The sequence below is a fragment of the Astyanax mexicanus genome, chromosome 19 (assembly GCF_023375975.1).
Source record: "Astyanax mexicanus isolate ESR-SI-001 chromosome 19, AstMex3_surface, whole genome shotgun sequence".
Lineage (NCBI taxonomy): Eukaryota > Metazoa > Chordata > Actinopteri > Characiformes > Acestrorhamphidae > Astyanax > Astyanax mexicanus.
This window is the reverse complement of record NC_064426.1, coordinates 3,234,927-3,259,691: the sequence shown is the minus strand read 5'-3', so window position 1 is coordinate 3,259,691 and position 24,765 is coordinate 3,234,927. Positions and strand designations below refer to the sequence as shown.

General features: G+C 38.4%; 1 protein-coding gene across 3 annotated transcripts; it reads right to left on the bottom strand.

The window, feature by feature from the left end:
• Positions 1 to 2,765: 2,765 nt before the first annotated feature.
• Positions 2,766 to 24,462, bottom strand: trak1b (trafficking protein, kinesin binding 1b). 3 transcript variants are annotated; one of them, XM_022676251.2, is made up of 16 exons: positions 24,299 to 24,462; positions 22,629 to 22,823; positions 16,250 to 16,326; positions 14,952 to 15,068; positions 14,350 to 14,447; positions 13,591 to 13,699; positions 11,656 to 11,734; positions 10,926 to 11,056; positions 10,738 to 10,812; positions 10,124 to 10,261; positions 9,369 to 9,445; positions 9,071 to 9,283; positions 8,012 to 8,274; positions 5,115 to 5,399; positions 4,776 to 4,878; positions 2,766 to 3,818 (listed from the first exon to the last, which is right to left on the bottom strand). In XM_022676251.2, exons 3-16 carry the CDS (start codon positions 16,298 to 16,300, stop codon positions 3,035 to 3,037), a joined length of 2,523 nt encoding a protein of 840 aa, XP_022531972.1. In that variant the 5' UTR covers positions 16,301 to 16,326; positions 22,629 to 22,823; positions 24,299 to 24,462; the 3' UTR covers positions 2,766 to 3,034. The 3 variants fall into 3 exon arrangements, with proteins under 3 accessions (XP_022531972.1, XP_015460343.2, XP_015460344.2); XM_015604857.3 differs by lacking the exons at positions 22,629 to 22,823; positions 24,299 to 24,462 and adding an exon at positions 19,404 to 19,562; XM_015604858.3 differs by lacking the exons at positions 22,629 to 22,823; positions 24,299 to 24,462 and adding an exon at positions 16,493 to 16,907.
• Positions 24,463 to 24,765: the final 303 nt, after the last annotated feature.

Here is a 24,765-nt window from a genome sequence, read left to right as displayed (position 1 = left end):
CACATTCATAATACATTGTAACACATTCATAAGGCATTAAAAACATGGTTATAAGTATTTAAAACAATGTATACAGTAACTCATTATATCCAGGTTTATTATGCATTATGACTTGTGATCATAATACATTATAAGCTGTACTTATATCTATAAGTATGTTAACATAGTAAAATGGTACATATCTATCATTAATAATCTAGTCTCACAATTAAATGAAAGCCTGTCACTTTACTTGGAGCCCAAAAAGACCTGTTATAATACATTATAAGTGATTATAACAAAAATGATATTGAAGACAAATATAGATTATGAGTGCTTTAAATATATTTACATAATTATTTTTGTCATAATGCTTAGTCCAAGTCTACAAGCTTGGACTGTGGTTCTTGGTATGTATGTATAAGATGTTATAAACACAGTTATTAATGCATTATGGACTATGATGCATTTTTATAAATATGTATAATCATGGTTATAATGCTTTATGAATGTATTATAATGGGTAATGGGTATGTCTATAGAGTCTTGTAGAACTGACATTCATAGAAAGTGTTACCATAATAATAATAATAATAATAATAATAATAATAATAAATCAAAAATAACTCAAAGCTCAGGCACTGCTCAAAGCTCAGCCGTCCTAATTCAGGCACTCTTTCATTTCCCATCACTCTAATGCCCATCCATTCATCTGTCCATCCGTCCATCCGTCCATCCATCACTGTGATTAACAGTGAGAAGCAGCGATGCTCATCAACATGATGAGAGCAATCTACACGACTTGATCCTGATCGATCAAGACACAGCTTTGCTACAGCCATTTCTTTATATAATCCACAATATTTTCATTAAATCATTTACAGTGTCTTTATCAGACCCAAAGCACTACTCTATTAACTCACACCAGCTCCAGAACCTACTTTTTGTTTGTTTTTTTCTGAAATTAGCTGTATTAAAAGAGTTAATCCTGATTTTATTGGAGTAATTGTCTCTACTGTCCAGTGTAAAAAAAGTTTCTACTAGATTTTGGAACATTTCTGAGAGGATTCAGTGATTTTCAGCAGTTTTAGCACATGAGAAAAGGGAATTAGTGTTAGATTAGTGTTAGTGTGATAGTAACTAATATTATTCTACATGATTACAGTCCTATAATAATAATAATACCGTCCTTTTATGATGGGCTTTTTTATGCTCAGCGATTAATTCCTGCTGTTTAGCACAGCTCTAGATGGATTAATGAAAGCATGAAGCCGTAAATTAGCTTTATGCTAACAACATCATGCTAATGCCAGCCTCTCATTTTGTTTTGTTTAGCCACATTTGCTAAGCTAGCTAAGCATGGTTAATCTATTCCATTAAACTCAATCCAGATTAGTCTGTATGGATGATGGTGAATAGTTAGAATAACTGTACAAAGCACCGTCGTTATATAAGTTTAATGTACCTGCAATATATACTAGCGTATCTCAAAAAATTATCAAAGAATATCATTGCAGAGTCTGAAAGTTCAAAATGTGAAACTCATAAATTATATAGATGTATTAAATTTTTTTTATCTGTTGTTAGCCAATGAAAACCCAAAAAACAAAAAAAAACTTCATGCTTCCCTCTGCTGACGACTTTTATAGAGATACGGCTTTCATTTTCCAGCAGGACAAAAGTACCAATTGGTCTTATATAATATTCTAATTCTAATTCTAAGACTTTTCTAAGATTTTTGGGTTTTCATTGGCTGTAAGCCATAATCATTAACAATAAAATAAATAAACAGTTAAAACAGATCACTCTGTGTGTAAAACATCTATATAATATAATATATAATTCACATTTTGAACCGAATTAATTAATTACTGAAATAAAGCAACTTCTCAATGATATTCTATTTTTTTTGTCGAGATGCTCTAGTACTTTAAAATCAGCTAATGTATCATGAATGTTGGCAACCCAGGCTTCCTTCTCAGTGTACTCAGTGTTATTATGCTGGTATGCATGAAAACCTATGTAAATATTATGTATATAAATATGATAAATGTGTTTGAATAGGTGACTGGTGAGGTTTGCTTCTGTAAAATATTAGTAATTAACAGCTCAAACAGATCAACTGACTCAAAAATCTAACTGCCAATTTTACCACTTATCCCAGATGTAGTTAACCGGTTCTGACATGTATGTATACTTATATTTAGCTTCTTTAATCTAGCTTTGATAATAATTTATACTAATATAATTGTGAAGGGTTAACTAATTGTTTTCCATGAATGAGCCAATCTGAAAAGGCCCACTTGGAGAGGAACATTTAGCTAAAACATTACTGAAACAGAGCTTTTCACTGTATACCAGATAGAGATTAAGAAAAGACACATTAAGAAAAGCAAGAAATGTAAGTAATTAACTCTTGATGAGTTCAGCACAGCTGTTAACTGAAAGCCTGAATTCCAGGTGACTCTACCTCATAAATCTGACTGAGAAAATTTTTTTATAAAACACATTTTAGCTGTTTAACTACATCAGGGGTGGTTGTGCAAATTATATACTAATCTAAACTTTAATACTTCATGTTTATCTCTCTATTGTCTCTCTAAATAAGCAGGTGTGATGCATAATGGTCAGAGCTGAAGCAGTGCTTTGGGATTTCCAGCTGAATTTTTATGATATATTTTACAATATTATACTGTAGAGGTGGTGTGCAATCTACTGTACTGTACATCGTCAATGTCCAATAAAAAACATTCTTTGTCATTTTTACGACATCATTTCAGCAAACAAACAAAAAAACTGTCTCTTACACCGTGTCAAAATTTCTTGATAAATGGACGAACAGAAATTCTTCAAAATGAAAATAAACTTGAAATAAACTCTTTTCCATTGATATCCATTGCAAGTTATGGACATTTTGTCTCTTTATATGTAAAAAGTAACACGTTTTTGAGCGACAGGGATGTTTTTTTTATTGCACAGTGACGATATGCAGGGTGTGGTTTATACAGTAGATGTGAGTGTGTAAATTGTGGGCGTGGTCACGTATTGTCACTAATCATTTGAGGCTGGTCTGCTTGGGCAGCTTTGGCGCCAGGAGCAGCTCGTCCTCTTGTGGCCCCGGACCCTTCATGGCCATGCTGGCTCCCACCACGGCCGGGTAGCTCCGATTGCGGCGTATACCTTCATTCAGTGGGGTAAAGGGTGACCCCGCCCTCCTTAGCCCACTGAGGGGTCCCACAATTGGGCTGGGCCGCGGGATCCCGCCGCCACCTGTGGCCCCGGAGGCCCCTGGACTGGCCAGGCCCAGCCTCTTCAGCTTATCCACCAGGTTCAGGTTGTAGACGCTGACGTCCGTCTGGCTCTCGCAGTCTCTGGCCTGGGCCCCGGACACCCCCGCCACCTCCTTCAGAATGGACCGCGCCGGCTTGGACGTCAGGAAGTTCTCGTAGGAGGGGCTTTTGAAGGAGAACGCAGCGGAGATGTCTCCATCCTCAGAGGAGATGTGGGGGCTGGGGCTGCGGTGGCTGGGCGAGTTGGGTGGAGTCGTGGGATCCTCGGGGTCCGGGGGGATAGGAGGCAGGACGGAGGTGGACAAAAGGACCCCCCCTCCGCTGGCTCTGTCCCAGCTGGTCGGCTGATAGACGGCCGCAGATATGCCCCGCTCCTGCAGGAGGCGCACCAGCCCCAGGGAGGTGCTGAAGGTTTTGGTGGAGTCGCGGAGGTTGGTGAAGGACTGGGACTGAGACAGACTCAGGCGGCGAGGGGTGCAGGGCGTGGCCGCGGGGGTGGAGCGGAGACTTGACGTCATCACGCAGGAGGAGGTGGGGACGGGGTTTAGGCTGGAGGACGAAAGAAGAAAATGATGCTACGTATGGACAAAAGTATGATATTGGACACGTGATTATTCATTGGTTCTTCAGAAATCAGAGTTATGAATATTAGAGATTGCTTATTATTCAAAGGATTGGAAGTGGGTGGAAAAGATCTAGATCACTATTGCGTGAGACATGTGCTTGTAGCTAGTAAGCAAGAAAGCAGGCAGGCATGCAACATATATATATATATATATATATATATATATATATTGTTTTTTAACGATCTACTAGTATAATTTTATCCACCACGCTTCATTTTCCTTCAAACTTTTGTCTCTCTCTCTCTCTCTCTCTCTCCGATTCGCTTGTTCTCTCTCTCTCTGTCTCTCTCTCACACACACACACAATATGCAGCTACACTAACATATATTTTATCCATTTAAGCTCTTAGTTAAACCCAGTAACTCAGAACATTACAATATTCTCATTTTAAAAGCATTAAAATTACCCTGAGACATTATAATACAGTAAATATACTCTGAGATACTTAACACAGTAAAAAGTACATTTAAAAAAAGTATATTCTAAGTATATTCTGCCAGGCTTAAATCACATAACACTATAAAAAAAAAGAAATATATATATATATATTTATTCATAATTTTCTTGACATTGTAGCGATTAATACAAAGCATTTTATGCAACCTTTTTTTAGATTTTGGCCCACTTACTCCCAGTTCCAACTCCTCCACATATATATTTTTTTCTTCTTGATAATAAGTATATGTTACAAATGAAATTAATTTGACCAGACAAGATATAAAATCATTTTGGTTTATACTGTCTAAAATGTAATAAAAATTCAAGAATTAATGCATAACATTTTTGAAAAAATACATGTTTTATAATTTGCATTTTCCATACTGTCCCTACTTTCTATGAAAAAAAAAGTTTGTTACAGTTTGAGAAGCCATCTCTCACCTGGGAGTCACTCTGGTCAGTTCATCAGATGGATGGAGAATCCTGCAGGTAGTAAAGGTGTAGGTGGAGCTGGTGTGGGCCATGCATTTACCTGGATAGTAAACTGCAATAAAAAAATAAAAAAATTGAATATAATAAATGACATGCATCATCCTTGCAGCATGAAAGTCCTTCTTCAGCATGTTTAAAATGTAAAAAGTAAAATGCAATAGAATAACATTTTCTTAAAAAATATTTTTTTTCTCAATTTTGTAGTTTGTTAATAGTAGGCGATGGTTGCTCAACAACAGGATGTCTCACAGCAATCTCGTCTCCAACCAGTAAGAAAGACAGCCTCACCTGACAGGTCGGCGGGGGCGTGGCCTGTGCTCAGGCAGGGGGACGGGGAAGCCGAGGAGGCGTGGCTCAGGCCTGGAGGTACGTTGGAGCTGGCCGAGGTGGTGGGAAGGTTCTGGAAGTACTGGTCTCCCGGCTCGTCCTCCTCATAGTCAGCGTACTGGTACACCTCCTCCAGGTCCAGCTCCAGCGGCCGGAAGCCTTTAGGGACCACGCCGGGCCGAGCGTCCAGGATACCCCCCAGATTAGGCTGAGCCAACTGCTGCCAGTGCTGCAGGGTGGCAGAGCCTGAGAGAGAGAGAGAGAGAGAGAGAGAGAGAGAGAGAGAGAGAGAGAGAGAGAGAGAGAGAGAGAGAGAGAGAGAGAGAGAGAGAGAGAGAGAGAGAGAGAGAGAGAGAGAGAGAGAGAGAGAAGAATAAAGGGTAGAGGTTAGGTTTGCACGATATTAGAAAAATTCACATTGAAAATCTTTTTTCTTTTTTCAACGATATATATCACAATATTAAACAATGCAGGGCCTGTAATGTGACCAGCCTCGCCCCCACCCATGGACCAATCAGGAGCTGAGTCAGCACCGAGCTCTCATAACCCAAGGAAAACAGCTAAACAACAGTAATCTGCCCCCTATAATCAGGCATTTAAATGCCTTTTAAAAGATAAATATGAGCGTTTGTTTTTCTGGGATTAAAATTGAATTCAGCTGTAACTGGAAATATCTGCACTGCAAAACTGTGCTGGACTGAGGAGCACAGCTTTCCACACGTGCTCACGTTTACAAGCACGTGCCCAACCATGTGGATGGAGGCCATGAACCTTCTCAGGCAGCAGGAGCCTGTCACTTCACACAGACACAGAGACAGCGCTGTGTATCTACTTCTTGCGTCAAGAATCAAAACATTGCAACATGACGTGTTTGATTTAAACTGATGGTGAGAGACAGAAAGTGTGAGAGAAGGGTGAGAAACATCAAGATAGAATGTGGAGAGAGAATGAAAGAGTTTTGTGAAAATGTAAATGTGAGAAAAACACAAAACAAAGAATAAGAAAAGAAACAAGGACAGAAAAATGAAGTAAATGAGAGAAAGACTTTATTGAAGATGGAAATAAAGAAAAACATCATACAGAGAAACAGATGTTAAAAGAAGAGAAAAGAGAGAAAAATGAACAGTGAAATTATGATTTTATCAAAGATGGAAATTAAATGATGAACAATAAGACAAGATGAAGAGAGGAGATGTTTAAATGAAAATAAAAGAATCAGAAGAAGGAATAAAATCACTGTTTGATGTTATTCTGAAAACATGCAGAGCTTCAGTCAACCAGCAGGTGGCAGTACTGCACTTCAGGAGACACCAACAGTAATACAGAACACACTACAAATATTTAACTTGTATTAAATTTGTATAGATTATATATTTTTAATTAAAAAACTGTTATGAAAGCTTAAAGTGATTAATTTAAGTATTCTTCTTAACATAATCTACCGTTTACGGTGTATAAATAAAATACATTTTGTAGAAAGACTCATATAATGTAGAAGACATTGTGTATAATTTATATTATCTTCTAATATCATTAACTAGACTAGAGTAGAAACTGAAACATATAAAACAATAATAAAACATCAGGTTATAGAATAGTCTTAATATGCTGCATTTAAAATCCAAGTAGTACCAAACCTACATTTGTACATTACTGTTTTGTAAAGGTCTAAATACTGTATATAAACTATGCAACAGTTTTGAGCACTATTTCTAATTATTATTATTATTATTATTATTATTATTCTAAATTAATCATAATGGAACAAATATAACACATAACATATACACTCAACAGCCAAAACATTAAAACCTCTGATGTGAACTGAAGTGAATCAACACCACACTGATAGAGACAAAGATATTTTTTCGTAATCATAAATTGTTAAATACTGATAAAAATGTGTTGTGTGTATATATGTATTTGTGCAGAGTATGTTGATACTGCATAATATATGTATAATATATGAAATACATGTCCCATGGATGTAATTTTTTTGTACTTATGTTTTTTATGTATTTATGTATTTGTTTGTTTAATTATTTGTTGATGATTATGGCTTACAGAAAATAAAAACCAAAAATCAGTGTTTCAGACAATTTTAATATTATATTAAGACCAATTGGTACTTTTGGCAGTGTGGGCAGTGTGCCAAGTCCTGTTGGAAAATGAAATCCGCATCTTATTAAAAGAGGGTTTGGAGAGACATGTCTGTCATCTGCTGGTGTTGATCCACTGTGTTTTATTATCAAGTCTAAAGTCAGTGCAGTTTTGTTTTCCCACAAAATCTTACAGCACTTCATGCTTCCCTCTGCTACTGACAACTTTTATGGAGATGCAGATTTCATTTTCCAGCAGGACTTGGCACACTGGCAAAAATACTAATTGGTCTTATATAATATTTTCTCTGGGTTTTCATTGGCTGCATGCCATAATCATCAGCAATAAAAAAACACTTAAAATAGATCACTCTGTGTTTAATACATCTACATATTATATGAATTATATAGTCTATATATGTATAGCCTAATTTGTGTTGTGTATACTTGAAATACTTGTATAAATAGCCAAAAAAAAGAAAGTGAAAGAAATTGGGATTCTGATTGGCTACTGGAAGCTAAACAGGTAAAAAAAAGAATTAAAGTTCAGTTTAATTATTGGTCTGTATCTATCTATCTATTTATTACTGCATAATAATAAGCATTGCTATGGTAACTGCAGCCAGGGGCGTGGCTCCCTGAAGTAGGAGTGTTTGCGAGGGTGCATCAGTGACCAGAACGAGTTAAACAGCATCATGGACGGGGGGCGGGCCTTGGGGCGGCGGCGTGGGAGGGGCCAGGGCCGGATCTTTCGGTCACCTTCCAGAGGCTTGACGATCTGCAGCTTGTCGGGCAGGTAGGGTCGGCTGGCCCACGAGCCCAGGGACATGATGCTCTCGCTGGGCACGATACCCCGCGAGCGGTGGGTCACGTCCTGCAGCCCCGGGGGGTCCCGGTGACGCCGCTCTCGCTCCTCCTCGAAGAATCGCCTCTCGCTCAGACAGTTCTGCCTCCGCAGAGAGAGACGCCGCAGAGCCAACTTCAGCTCCTCTGAACTCGAGCGCTTCTCACAGCCCTCGGCACTGAACACACAAAAAAATTAATTAATGCTATGTGAACTAGTTTTTGTGGGGAAAAAAAAGTGTTCCGGTGATCTGGAATAACGCTGCTTTAGTCACGTAGAGGTGTGGGCGGGGAGAAACGATAGGATTTTGGCTCTTGCTCATGATTATTTATACATGCAAACATATGACCTCTGATTGGCTTGTTTATAACAGCACTGCGACATCAGAGTCTTTCAGAGAAAAATGCCAAATCCACCGGAGATCCTATTTAAACCTATAGATACTTACACACAGAGGTGGATAGTCCAGGTCCAAAAAGTAAAAATCCAAAATTCAAAAAGTTTCTTTGATTTTGCTATTTATATATATATATATATATATATTTGAGTAAAATTAACATTGTTGTTTTATTCTATAAACTACAGACAACATTTCCCCCAAAATCCAAATAAAAATATTGTCATTTAGAGCATTTATTTGCAGAAAATGAGAAATGGCTAAAATAACAAAAAAATTAAGAGCTTTCAGACCTCAAATAATGCAAAGGAAACAAGTTTATATTTATAAAGTTTTAAGAGTTCAGAAATCAATATTTGGTGGAATAATCCTGGTTTTTATTCACAGTTTTTTTCATGCATCTTGGCATCATGTTCTCCTCCACCAGTCTTACACACTGCTTTTGGATACCTTTATGCTGCTTCACTCCTGGTGCAAAAATTGAAACAGTTCAGTTTGGTTTGAAGGTTTGAGACCATATATTCCTTACTTTTTCCAGAGCGGTATCAGACACAATATATACAAAAACCCCACCCACCTGCCGTCTGTTGACCCCGCCTCTAATAACAAGCTCTGAGTGCGATTGTCAAGAGTAGGTGTGTTGTTCCCACTGCTGTCAGAGAGGGCGGAGCCTAGTGAGGACAGAGTCTGATTGGACCCTGGGATATTAGCTGAAGGCGGTGCCGGCGAGCGCTGTCTGACCGTCTGGTTAATGTTCTTAACCGTCTCAAACACTCGCTTATGACGAACTCTGCAAATATACACACAGCGTACACAGAGATTAACTACTGTATTAATCAGTATATACACATTTATATAAACCAAAACACACATACTTCTGCTCGTCCATCTCAGGACACTCCTGACTCAGTTCCTTTCTCATAGTCCCCTCAATTTCAGCAGCCAGAGAGTCCTAACACACACACACAAACATATACACAATATATAACAAAATATATAATTATTGAGCAGTGTGAGACTCAATCATCTATTTTTAAGCATTAAAATCTATATACAGTAAGGCCTGTCACTAAAAATAAAAAAATTATTGCGATATTAAATGATATTATTGTAATTTAAATATAATTTTATGCCATTTATATCACAATTTAATGGCATAAAAATATAATTAAATAGTTTAAAAAAAGAATTAAAATAAACGTTTGATTCTTAAGAATATGCAGACATTTAAATTGCAATAAATATATATATTTTAATATCCTTAAAATTAAATAAATTTTAATAAAAGTCTTTAAAAGCTGACATTCTGGCCATTCATGGTAAAGTGCTCTTCTTGCTAAGAAAAAAACATTTAATTGGACATAATTACTGTGTACAAATCTGTATATTGCAACATAGGCCAATAATGTAATTACTGTATCATGACTGGCTTACATCTTTTATATAAATAAATTAAATAAACAAAAACAGTGTTTTTTATATTGCTGATAAACGAAATTGTTAAAACATTTATGGGCATTCCTCGATAAATAAAACAAATGAGGTTGTGCAAATATATTGAACGATAAATCGCTAATGTAATTATCGTGACAGACCTACAATATATACAGTGTTTGAACAGTGCGTTTACCATAGGGAACAGTCCGAGAGGGTGGTATCTCCGGGGCGTTCCTGCAGAAACGCTCCTGTTCCGCAGGTTCTTCAGCTCCTCCTGAGCCTCATGCAGCATCTCAATACACTCTGAATACTTCTCCTCCAGCTCCTGAAGCTGCAATTAAGATTAATTAAGATAAATACAAATAAATAAATAAATAAACTGTGTAAATATGAATTAGGAGCATTTTTAGAGTAGGACTCTCTTGAGCAGATAGTTAAAATGATTAGCAGTTAGCACACTCAGCCTTTACTCAGTGTTTAGAAAGGTGCTATATAAGTATAAACTTATTTTTTTTTTTATTCAAGTCAGGAATACTAAGTCAAATGAGCGCTGGATGTTAATCCACACAGATTTATCTCCTGTTTATTTGAGTGATTAAAGCTCTTCTGTTCATTTACAGTAAGCTTAGATTTCCAGATTTCCACTAAGGCTGGGTGCAGCAGCATTAGCATTAGCTAATGCTTATGCTGCTCCAGCAGTGCTAGCCAGGGTTAGAAGCAGGCTACAGGCCAATAATACTCACCTCTGAAATTTTTTTTAAGTGTGCGCCTTATAAAGCTGTGTTTACGAAGGTTTGAGTTCAGTACCTCAGCCGTGAGCTGCCGCTGGGCATCTTTAGCTGCTCCCAGATGCTGATTCAGTTCCTCATTCTCCACAGCGTACTGAAAACATGCACACACACACACACACACACACACACACACACACACACATACAGAACGAATCAGTTTCTCTATAGGGGATTGCTGGTGTGCACGTGTTTGTAGATACTCACCGTTTTGGCTTTTTTCTGTAGATCGACGATCTGTGAGAGTAAGTGTGTGATCTCCTCCTGCTGGCGGGAGGCGTCCTCCGTTTTCCTGGCCAGTTCCTCTGCTATGGTGGAGATCTGGAGACTGGACTGCCCTGAGAAGAGAGAGTTACAGTGAGGGGTACTTGTATAATGTCTAATTAGGACTAAAGACTCTGCCTGCAGCTGAATTTACACCTATAGTAGACTTCTGCCCAATCTCTTTTCACCCCGTGCCCCTCCCACTTACCCCTACCTCTTCTTTTTTTTGAGTGTAACCCTTCCTCTTAGAACAGAGTTAGAAGAGAAAGGGGTGAAATCCTCTTCCTAAGATTTGGGAAACCCTTCAAGCCCCCGATACGTCATCAGGAACGCTAAAGTTCAGTAACCTAACTGCTGCTGCTGCTGCTGGTTAACTAGTTCACTTTAGGGTGTATTTTATTGTATGTCTTCAAAAAACGAGGAGATGATGCAGAAATTAATTATTAAAATGTCCATTTTTGATAATTCCTCCTTTGATAAGCTTTTATTTATTTTACTTTTCAGTTCCGCCTTAAATGCTGCAGCCCCTGCCATCTGTTGCACCGTTTAAGGTGGAACGGGAAAGTTAGCTAGCTATTCAGCTATTGATACAAACTACTAGCTACCTTTTGTATGCTTGTTTTGAAGAATTCAGCCATTAAACATTGAACCTTGTTGGGCTTCTGGAACTTACTGAGCTCCTGCACGCAGTCGTTGACAAGCTGCTGCTCCTTCTCCTCATACGTTTCTGTCTCAGACTTCAGATGACTCGCCTGCACAGATACAGAGGGGTCAGGGGTCAACATCCAGTCCATCCAATGTTTAAGGACATGTTGTGTACTCCATAAATCTGAACAAACTGAACAAATTCTATATATTTGCCTTTCTTTGGCAAAGATTCTATATCTATATTTAAATCTCGGATCATGCTGCTTCTCCATCAGCAGCCGGAGTCTGAGAGAGCACAATTGGTCATGCTCTTTCTAGGTGGGTAGGTGGCGCTCTCTGTCCACATCACTCCTAGTGTGATATTGGTCAGCACAGATCTCTGTGTTTTTTTTCTGAGCACGCTCTGATGCTATGTAGTCTGACATCATATACATATATATATATATATTACAGAAACATGCGCTAGTCTTCGCCCTCCTTTTGTTAGGGGCATTTTTAACAAGTTGGTGGATAATTGATAATTGACCTTCTAAATTGGGAAAATGGTAAAAAATTAAAAATAGAACTTAAAAACTAAGTGGAGCTTCTGAATTATCTGAAATTGAATCTCCTGACACTACAAAAAATCAAACATCTGACATTTGCTCAAGCCTCTGTCGATTGTGGCTGATTGAACTGAGTTATTGAATATGGCTAATGCTCATTAGCCAGTGCTAACAATGTTTCCAGTCATAAAATCATCACAATGTGACTGAGAGGTCAATGTGAGGACATTATAGATGTTTCACAGGGACAGGACTTACTGTCCCCCCCTTCACAGCTGGACACATTACAGATCAATCCGTCCCCTTAAACCACCACAACACAAGCTGACGAACAGAAACACTGTTTCTTAACATTGCTTTAATTTCCCATCCACTAGAAAAGCATGAAGAACACACATTTACAGCAAGCGATACAAGTAATAACTCAACTAAACTAAACTCAACTAAATAAATTACTGAAAAAAAAACACTTAATAACATTAACTAGTATTTACTACACTACTATTAAAAAAACAACTCTCATTTTAAAGCTATGAAATATTTTCTATAAAAAAAAAAACTTGCAATACTTATTTATAAATTCTGACTAATTCAAAAAAAAATGGAAACAATAAAAACAAGCCAAAAATGTCTATTGTACAAAAATCATACAATTTACAATGGCACAATTTATTAATTTTTAAGTGTGGAGTAATAATAATATGATTGCGACAAACAGTAAGTTGGCTTTTCCAACTTTTCCAATATAAGTGTAACATACACTCATAACGATAAATATTAAATAGAGTAATTTGATTAGCAATTATTTCAGCTCTTTAAAGCTGTGAGAACATACAGCCTAAACACTATTTTTTTAAAAGGTTTTGCTTTATAAAAGTTACATTTTGTAATATAATCATTATTGCATTATAAAATATAAAAATATACCAACTGAACCCAAACTTTCATCTACTTGTTCAAAGAACCATGTGAAGCACAATATCAGCATGGTCAATAATGCACAACAATGTGCGTGCGTGTGTGTGTGTGTGTGTGTGTGTGTGTGTGTGTGTATGTTAGAGGTCTGTAACGTGACCTAGCACATTGAGTCCAGCTGTTCATGTACAACACTGGGATAGTTTTATTGAGTGATTTTGTAATATAGATTAGCTTTCTCACCTCTGTGTGTGTGTGTGTGTGTGTGTGTGTGTGTGTGTGTGTGTGTGTGTGTGTGTGTGTGTGTGTGTGTGTGTGTGTTTGTGACACTCGCACGCCCTCCATCTCTCTCACAACTTTAACCTCTAGAGAGCTGCATCCAGTGTAATGAGCACAGGTCAGGTTTACGCTTCAAATTTACCAGTCTCAAACTTGTGTGTACAAGATTGGGACCTTCTGTGTGTAAGTGTGTGAGTGTGTGTGTGTGTGTGTGTGTGTACCTCTGTCCTGAGTGAGAGATTCTCCTCCTCCAGGTCCTGAAGTTTTCTCTGCAGGATGTCTAAAGAAGAACCGCTGGGGGCCGGCCCCGCCACCCTGCCCCTCCGAGCCCTGAACCAAAAACACAACAAAACTAACCTTCATATCTGACCATATCATATCCAATAAGTAAAATAAAAAATATATATATACAGGTGTTGGACAATGAAACTGAAACTGAAACACCTGGTTTTAGAGCACAATAATTGATTGTGGTGACGGACAGTTCTGGTGGAAACAGGAGAGTTGAGGGGCACATTGAATTCTGCGTGATTTGATCAGCCGTGGTTTTATGCTTTATGGATACAATCCGGGTTAGCACCCGAACATCCCTTTCAGACAGCTTCCTCTTACAGCGTCCACAGTTAATCCTGTTGGATGTGGTTGGTCCTTCTTGGTGGTATGCTGGCTGACATTACCCTGGATACCGTGGCTCTTGATGCATCACAAAGACTTGCTGTCTTGGTCACAGATGCTCCAGCAAGACGTGCACCAACAATTTGTCCTCTTTTGAACTCTGGTACGTCACTGATAATGTTATGGTGTGCATTGCAATATTTTGAGCAAAACTGTGCTCTTACCCTGCTAATTGAACCTTCACACTCGCACACTCTGCTCTTACTGGTGCAATAATGTGCAATTAATGAAGATTGGCCACCAGGCTGCTACAATTTAACCATGCAACCTATATATATATATATACTTAATAATATATTACTGACGAGGGAGACGACGCCTCCTCTTCGCTCTCCTCCGCTGCGTTGGTGTAGAACTGCAGAAGCTCATCTTTCAGATTTAGCTCATGATGGAGCTGGGCAACCTGGAGGAGAAACGAGAAAAGAGAGAGAGAGAAGACAGAGATGGGAAGATAGTAAGAAGATTAATAAGGAATACACATAAAATCATTATGAGATCTCACAGCAATCAAAAGCACGTCCTAAATTTCCTGTGACGCAACTCATGCAGGCATGCAGTTCTGTCTCAGGCTGATATGCAAATGATTACAGCTGTGATCTAAGTGCTTCACCAGCTGCCCTGGTTTGAGTATGATGGCGTTTGCTGTGAAGCAACACACAGCCCCAACTGCTGTGTAGAGCTACAGGATCTACAGGCCCAGCTGTAGCAATATATGTGGGTAAATGTGCTGCAGGATCCATCCAGAACCTGTAGAACCTCTAAACCCAACCCTCTCAATCCCAACCCTCTTCTATCCCCACTGGAGGCTACAAGACAGGGTCTGAACTATATAAAATTATATAAAACTATATAATATAAATTGAAATTGTAATTTTGCCAAAGTATCGCTTTAATGAAATCATCTCACCTCCTCCCTGATGGTTCCCACTTGCTCCTCCAGGTACTCGTTCTGCTCGGTCAGGACCCGATTCCTCTTCAGGAGGGACTGTCCAATCCGAGCAGCCAGCTCCAGATCCCGCTCTTTCTGCACAGCCAGAGAAACACTCACTTAGATCCACACTGTGAATTATTCTTTATACTCCAAAAAACTAAATCCTACGTTACTTAATTGAACTGTAATTTGGATCATTTATGTCCATTCATCAAGAAACAATACGCATTAGCATGATAATAGTTTTAGACATAATAGCCATTTATTATGAAGTGAATTATAAAGTGAACTTACACACTTAAAAAAAAAACAATGACTTTAATTACTGTACAGAATTTTTAAAAACTGCTGAAAAAGCTAAAGCTTTTTTTCTTTTACTCAGATTTTATGGAAATGATAATATATTGGGAAAAAAAAATAAAAATAAATATATATATATATATATGTATTGTCCTGCTTTCAGTATCATGATGTGCATCAGATCAACAGGTTGCCTGCAACACCATTATGATGGAAATCAGTACGTACCTGACTCCATCTGTTTTGTTTTAGTATTTTTACTCTTCTTCTGTACTAAAATAAAATCCCACTCATCATTTTGGACCCATACTGTAAGCTGTTTTTAATCTTAAGAGTTTATGCATAAGCAAGTTGTATACACTACATTCATTCTTGAGTTTTATCCCCCAGGTTTAAGGTTTACATAATATTTCAAAATTATTATGCAATATGGAAGCATACATTTTTGTAGTTGTTTTTTTTATTATCCTTAAATCATATAATACATTTAGTTTATTATAAAGTGTAGCTCAAATCAGGTCACCGTATATGTTATAAAGTCTAAGACATCACAGATCTCAGAGAAAATGTGAGCCTGGCTGTCACAGATGAAAGAACTCTGCATTGAGGAGTAGGACACACTTATTATAGTTTATTGTAAATTACTTTTTTTAAGGTTATTTTAGCAAAATGTGAGTACTAGTGCACAGGGGGTCCTAACTTCATTTTCTCTCAATAATATCACATCTTTATTAAATACCCTTTACAAATTAAGTTTTAAAGACATATCCTCAGTTTCTATGTGTTTATTTATATTACCTCTATCTCTCAGTATTTTTTAAGTTAAAAACGACAATGCTTTTCATGGGATGTCGTATTTTTTCTTTACCATTCACAAAACAAAAGCCAAAAACGTCATTGTGAACTAGCACCAGTCTAATTCTGGGGGTGAAATTAGCTGTAATTAGCATGCAACTGCGGATATCTCGACTTACCTCCTCCAGTAGTCTGGTGACGGCATCGATGTCATTGTAGGTCTTAGTCATCTGGCCCACTCGTTCAGCACATAGCACTAAGGGTATAAAAGCACGGCCATACACACACACACACACACGTACGTTAAGCTGCTTTGTTCTCAGAAGGAACTGTAATAAGCATGTAAGAGACACCAATTAATTGCAGCCAGTCCTGCAGAAGATCCAGCGCCTAAAAAAAACTTCCATAAAATACCTAAATACCTTCCGCTCCATCAGGAATCCATAAATGTTCGTAAAACGCACGGAAAAGCTTCCGTTAAAAAGTTGTTTTGGTAAGTCCTCGACCGCAGAACGCCAGCGTGTGCCGGCAGACGCGAGCTATTCCCTGGCTGACCTCACATTATCCTCCCAACAGCAACAGCGCTGCTCAATCAGCCGCGACACCCCGGCAACCGCTGCCTAGCGACGTTACCCGGCAACCGCATCCACAGTCAGCCTGAATCAGATCAGAACAACTCCAGGGTTTCATCTCACACACACACACACACACACACAGATCCAGGAGGCATGAGGGCCACTAATGACCTCACAGAGCCACATCTTCTCAAATTAAAACACACAGCCTGTCTCTTTTAAGTAGAGAAGACAATTTGCCAAAAGAATAGGACCCTCTATATAATATAGGCCTAAATATTGTGTCAAATGTATTAATATCAATAAAGCCATGAGTAGGGCTAAGAATGAGGTGGGCTGAGGTGATGATCATCCAACTTCCGGACATCATTAATGCTCTTGCTTCTGAATGCAATCAAATACTCACAACAATGCATTTGATACATTTACTCCAAGAAAAGCTATATAAACTAGGGCTGCACGAAATTGGAAAAAATCACATTTTCAAATGTTCTTTTTTTTACAATATATATTGCAATATTAAACAATTGCACTCCCCCTCCTGCTTCTCAGGCAGAAGCAGCCCATCACCCACACAGACACAGAGACAGCGCTGTGTATCTACTTCTCGTGTCAAGAATCAAAACACTGCAACATGACGTGTTTGTAAAAATTGCTTTACGTTACATAACATGTCCTGCTATGTGACTATTGCACATGCGCACATCGCGATGATGATGTATAAACGATATATCGCCCTTACATAAACGAAACAAACGAAACCCTTGATTATGTATAAAACAATAAACAAGCAGGAGTCCCAGTACTTTTATCCATAGAGTGTTTCTTTATAATGATATCTTATATTTATAGGCATTTCTCTTGGTGCATTCCTTACGAAATTTGGAAACAAGGTAAAGAACAAGTGCCAGAATCATACTGTATCAAACAGTGAAGAACAGCAGTGAATTCTAAATAAACACAAAATCAAGGTTATGTTTTGTACAGCTCCTCCGACTCGCTGCAGTCAGGAACATCTATTGAAGCTGAGTTGAGTGTAGGAGTGTAGGTGTGAGACGGATGCTTTGGGTCAAGGCTGGTAGATGTGGGCAGACGAGATACGAACACTCAACAAAGAGATGCACTGCTCTATTTGAGTATGAATGAAATATATTATATCAGCACTAAAGTTACTTTCACACATACTGGTACTTTGTTTGGCCTGGAGAACAAAAGTTGGAGTGAAAGATGCCGTGAACCACAGTTTAGACCATTATTTCGTTCCTAAATGCTGCAGAAGTTTTGTTCTACAGTTGAAAAGTACACAGTTACTACAGGCTTTTCCAAACTGAAGGATTCTTCATATACAACCAAGAAATGCAGCCGTCATTCAAATCGATTGAAAAAGCTGCAGAAAACATATTAGGTATCCGTTTTGGACAAAAACAATCAATTTTGGTACTTTTTTTGACAACACACACACAGACACACACACACACACACACACAGTTTGCTGTAGCGATAGTCACAGGCCGAAGGCTAAACTCTTCCTTCCTTCCTACAGCCAAGAAATGCAGCAGACACTCAGACCGGTTTGAAGGACGCAGCTGATGTATCCTTCGCAGCCCTTAGTTCCCACAATTCACTGCACACATCCAATGCGAGGGGAAAAACAAAAACAGCACCACAAATTAAACTAAACATAAATGATGGTAAACGAAACAACTTTTCCACCTTATTAAAATGTTCTTAAATATGTGATCAACAGTCCACTGAACAAGACTCTTCATAAAACACACCTACTGAGGACTACTGCCTACACTTTGAAACGCAGCTGGTGTATTGGTAGCTAAATTATATTTATGGGATTTAGCTGATGATCTTAAGGCCAAGGGGAACATGAGGGTAGCACGATGCTACTGATGTTACTAAATATTACACAGCATCTCAGACTGTCAATTTCATACTCAGTATGAAATACAACATTAATATATAGAAAGTCTTGGGAAGAAGAAGGAAACAAAGATCCACCACCAGCTGGGATGTTAAAAAATATATATGAATGTTGAACAAATATGTTTTAAATGTAACACATTTAGGCAATTTAATTCATGCAAAAAAGGAAAAAAGTGACCAAATTATGTATCTGACCTTCTGACAAATGTGTGATTTAGATCAGTTTTGGACAAAAAAATACCACTTTGGTGCATCCCTAAAGATACTTTAAACCAGAGTGCACTTTTATCTGAGTCAGACAAGACATGCACACACACACACACACACACACACACACACACACACACAGACAGATACACACACAGAGTTTTGTGTGCTGTGTGCTGTAACATTGGTCAAAGACCTAAGGCAACACTCTAACCGGATGGGTGAGAGAGAGAGGGAGAGAGAGAGAGAGAAAATAATGGAGAGAGAGAGAGAGAGAGCTAAAAGCAAATAGAAAAACAGAAGTAGAACAAAAGATTAAAGTAGAGAAAGTAAATTTAAGCGAGAGAAGAGGGAGAGAAACAGAAAAACAGTCACAGAATATGAAAGAGAAAGAAGACAAAAGGCAAAATAATAAAAGAAAGAAGAGTGGAAGAGATAGAGCAAGAAATAAATGTAAAGAGAGAGACAGAGAGAGAGCACACTTCATTCTTCATACATCTCTACTACAGAACTGCACTATATACTATATAACATATTAAACATCTACCATAAACACCTTAAACCCATTACACCTGTATACCAGAACCACTATAACACACACACACACACAGTTTACCATCAGCAGCCACAGCGTACTCCTCGTAGAACCACTCCAGCTCAAAGTAATCATCCTCCACACTTCTCTCCATCCTCCCACACTCTCTCCCTGCCTCGCTCACCCAGTGAGAGAGAGAGAGGACGAGTGAGCGAGCTACTGAAGAGAACAGGAGCTGGAGCTGCTCTGCTAACACTGGAGTACAGCTCTGACACACACACACACACACACAGAACAGCGCAGTGGGGTGGGAGGAGAGACTGAATGGGAGATATAATTAATCATGCCTGTGCACAGGGGTGTAAATCTCTGACCCCATGATTCAATTCAGATTATTAACAATATAGAAGAAACAATTCTAATGAATCAAATATGAAATTGAAACTGATTCAATTCTCTTACATTTCATTTATACAAAGAAATGATGTAACAATTCACTGTGTCATAGACTCTCAAACTGATTTTAACCAAAATTTAAATAATTTTATTTTGTATTCCTTTTTTATAAGCAAACGATTCAATGATTCAATCATTGTGTCATGTGAGTCAAACTGCAAATGACTCACTGAGATTCAATTTTATTCCTTTTCAATTTATTTTTGTAAAAAAACAGAATGTCATATAACTCTCTATGATTCGATACAGCTCTGGAAAAAAAAGAGACCCCTTAAAAATCATGAGTTTCTTTGATTTTACCAAATTGAAATCCTCTGGAATATAATCAAGAGGAAGATGGATGATCACAAACCATCAAACCACCAAACTGAACTGCTTGAATTTCTGCACCAGGAGTAAAGCAGCATAAAGTTATCCAAAAGCAGTGTGTAAGACTGGTGGAGGAGAACATGATGCCAAGATGCATGAAAAAAATGTGATTATAAATCAGGGTTATTCCACCAAATATTGATTTCTGAACTCTTAAAACTTTATGAATATGAACTTGTTGTTTTCTTTGCATTATTTGAAGTCTGAAAACTCTTGATTTAAAAAAATGTAGTTATATCTGGTCAGTGGTTTTAATGTTATGGCTGATCGGCTGATTTATCAAATAAAATACTTTTAGAAAGAGGGCCATCTTTTCACTAAAAAACATGATATAACCATTAAAACTGCCATTCTATTTCATTCAGACACACACAAACACACACACACACACACACACACACGAGGGGCAGTGCCTTGAAATCCATTTATGTCGTTGCATTTGCGTCACGAGGAAATGGGCGATGATGGCTCTGGCTTCTCTTATTGATGTCAGTGATTGATTGCCCTACATGGTGTGTGTGTGTGTGTGTGTGTGTGTGTGTAGCATGTATGTGTTTAAACCACACTGACCAGTCCCCTAACACTGGCCTAATGTATGTTATTGTGACCTTTTATAACTGGGGAGGGATCTATGTTACGTAATGAGAGCCAGTTACAGTATATAACAAAAGTATATATATATTGGAGTATATATACTTATTTAGAAGTATAGATACTTGATACTAGACACTAAAATAATTCTGTATCAACTCAAGCTTTTTACTCTTTACGTAAAAGTGTAAAAGTACTGGTTTAAAACTACTTAAAGTATAAAAGTAAAAGTAATATAAGAGGAAAAAATAAAGCTATTAAGAACTAAAGCTTAGGCCACGCCCACAAAGTCCTTTAGTGGACTAAGCCCCCCCCACCCCCCCCCCCCCCCCCCCCCACCACACACATTTTTCTAAAAGCTATTATGACTGTAATGTTAAAATATTAAAATGTTAATGTTGATAATATAATTTGGGATGCACTAGGCTGCTTCCTAGTGTTTCAGCTGCATATATGTTTATTAAAAACAGATATATTTTACATACAGAACAATGCAAATATAATTTAAAAAACTTAGTTGGACTGGAGTTTGTCTGGAGTTCTCTTGAGTCTCTGCACGGATCATCTTCATACTAGACTACATACGTCTGCTATGTTCTTGCTGGAGTGTGGGGGGGGGGGGGGGGAGTAAAGGTGTGATGGATCACAGTATAAACCAATAGGGTGTCGGAATGGTATATGTTTATACTTCTCTACATCCAATCACAATCAGACTCACTCTATTTCTATCTGGATGGAGAGATTTATCTGGATAGGGGTTTTATTAAACGATAGGATTGAAGGGTGTGAAGTGTGAAGTAGTGTGAAGTCCATTCAGCACCTTTGGGATGTACTGGAGTGGCAGAACATCAATTCCTGACCTCATTATACACTCCTGCATCTGGATTGCCACCAAATCTCTCTCACAACAATGTTCAAACACCTACGCTAGAGAAAAAAAGCCTGTTAATTCCCCTAATACAGAAGAAGCAGTGGAGGGGAACCTAGTTGGATGCATATTGAAAGAAGCTGTAAATCTTTAAAAAAAAAATCTAAATTAAAAAACAATTGCGACATAAACCTATCCCTGTCTATATATCAACAAGTAATATCAAAAACTGTGAAGCATGGTGGTGGTAGCATCATGCTGTGGGGATGTGGCTCCTCCGTAAGGGATTTTCTCCAAAATACTGTAAAATACTGTAAAAAATAAATTTAACCTGATTTAGTATGTAAAAAAAAAAAAAAAACTAAAGCCTTAAAGAAACTTTATTTTCAGCAGTCCAGTGATCCCAAGCAAAAATGCCAAAAAAAAAAAAACTTAGTAGAAGCTAAAAAACAATGATAAAATTGGAATTCACAAGCATCATTCAAGCAATCAGACCATCCTGGAGCAGATCTTCTGGGAAAATCTCATCTAACCAACCTGTAAACTGTAGTTTCACACAGCACTTTCTCTATTTTCTCTATTTTTAACACTTTTTAAATATATTTTTTAAATATGTTAAATAAAGGCAGGCTGTTTGCAACCTTTAGAAATCCGATGCTTTTGTTTAGGCACTTTATATAACTGCACTTATAAAAATAAACCATTTTAGTTCATATCCAGAGCTGGATGATTGCAGAAGTAGTGGCTAAAACGAACACGGAAAGTTCATATCAATATCATAGCTATATTTCAGACTGTATATTGATGTATGATGGATCTACACATGCTAAGAGTGGACACATCAGTAGGGTTCACACACAAGTCTGACCTCTCTTCTATCAATATCACACTCAATTGACCTGATGCTTCCATTAGCGACGGCTAAATGGATAAACGTTAGTTATCCATACTGTTCTTGCCTCAAATACTGACTGTTCACTTGCTGCCTAATATGTAAATCACACACGTGAAGCAGCACTTACAGAAGTAGTTGAGGGTCTCCTCGATCTGCTCGGAGGTCAGGTCGATGCGTGTGTCGGGGGAGATGAGAGGTGTGTGCAGCCAGTCGTCGTGGTCATATCCGTACACACAGTCAGCTCTCAGCCTGTAGACGGGGAGCTTCTCCTCCAACAGACTGATAATCTCCACCTCAGGGAGCTCAGTGCTGTTACACACATCTACAGACAGAGAGAGAGAGACAGAGAGACAGAGAAAGAAACAGAGAGAGAGACAGGGAGGGAGAGAGAGAGACAGAGAGAGAGAGAGACAGTGGGTAACACCTCAAAATAAGACCTCTAAAATCCTGGGAAAAGTTACCATACCTGAGTAAGTTATTATTTTTATATAATTATATTTATTGATTAGTAATGTAATTATTATTATAATAATCATAATGATTCTTTTTGTTTTATTTTGTTATTATTGTGTCTGTTATGTACTTAATTTTCATATCATTGTTGTGAGACAGAGAGAGAGAGAGAGAGAGAGAGAGAAATTAAGTGGGGTATTATATACATTTAATTATACTGTGGTTTATCTCTTGGTCATACCCAATATACTGTATCTTCCAATGGAAGGCGACCAGGGAGAGGATCCCTATCAGATACCTGAACCATCTCAGCTGGTTCTTCTCAATCAAAAAAAGAGCGATGGCTCTAATTCCAGCCTTGTTAAGATTTTCTTGGTCTTGTAAAAGTGTAAAACACTGGGAACCTATGTCTCCATCCTGCAGGATTCTGTTTCAGCCCAAATATAACAGTCATTCAAGGACTTCTGAAGGCATTGCTGAGCTGGATAAGGGAGAAGTTGGCAATGATGGAGGCCAATAGTGTAGAAATGTATAAAAAAAATGTAGCACTGCAGAGCCTTTCAGTCATAACCTAATAAAGAGCATCACCTAGTGGCAAGTGCAGGATAATTTATCAGAAGATGTGCCTGTAGAACCTGCTGCCCTCATTAACCTAATGTTTAATTTTGAAATAAAATAACAGGTTTGTAAATAGACATGTCAAACTATATATTTTTCGCATTTTTCACTGAGATTAAGGTCACATGCCTACTATTTACACTCTCTCTCTCTTTGTCTTACACATTTACAATGAAATGCCTAATAATAATAATAAGCACTGCCACTATGATCGGGAGATCGCTGGTTCGAATCCTGTTTATGCAGCTTGCCATAAGCTGCCAGAGCCCTGAGAGAGCACAATTGGCCTTGCTCTCTCTGGGTGGGTACAATAGATGGCACTCTCTCCCCTCATCACTCCTAGGGTGATGTGGATCAGCACAAGGCTGCGTCTGTGAGCTGATGTATCAGAACCGAGTCGCTGAGCTTTCCTCCAAGCGTTAGCGCTGTGATGCTACTTAGCAATGCTGCATCAGCAGCAGTTCAAAAAGAGGCAGAGGCTGACTTCACATGTATCGGAGGAGGCGTGTGCTAGTCTTTACCTTCCTGGTGTTTTGGGGCATTACGAGTGATAGTGGGGGAGTCCTAATGAGTGGGTTGGGTAATTGGCCTTGTAAATGGCAAGAAAATGGGTTAAAAATTAGAAATTAAATGATATATAAAAAGAAATGTACAGACCTCTTGGGTATTCATATAAAATACATATGAAACACAATCACACACACACACACACACACAGGTGCGTACCTGTGATGGTCTCTGCGTCCCGGTAGGCGGCGTGTGAAGGCAGAGCTGTAGGTTCATTTATTCCTTCCCCTACATACTGCTCCTCTTGGACTGACTCACGGTGGACGGGAGAGTCTGGATCTGTTCTCGACCGCTCAGAGCCCAACTCGTCCAGCTTGGCAACTTCTCACCGCAGGACCAAAACTTCTGCCATGAGACGCCTCGCCTCCTGCAGCCTGAAAAGCACAGAGAACACAAGACTGAGAACTGAACAATCAGACCGTGAGTAAATCCCTGAACATGAGGATCACTGAGAGTGTAAAGACTGAACTCTGGAACAATGGAAGAAGGTCATGTGAAGGTCTGAAGAGTCCAAAGTGATGGAGCAAGTCTGTAGGGGCGGGGCTATGATGTGGGGTTGATGCTGCAGTTGGTCTGCAGGTCCAGGTTCAGCAACAGTATGTGGTGAAAGAATGAATATACTGAAT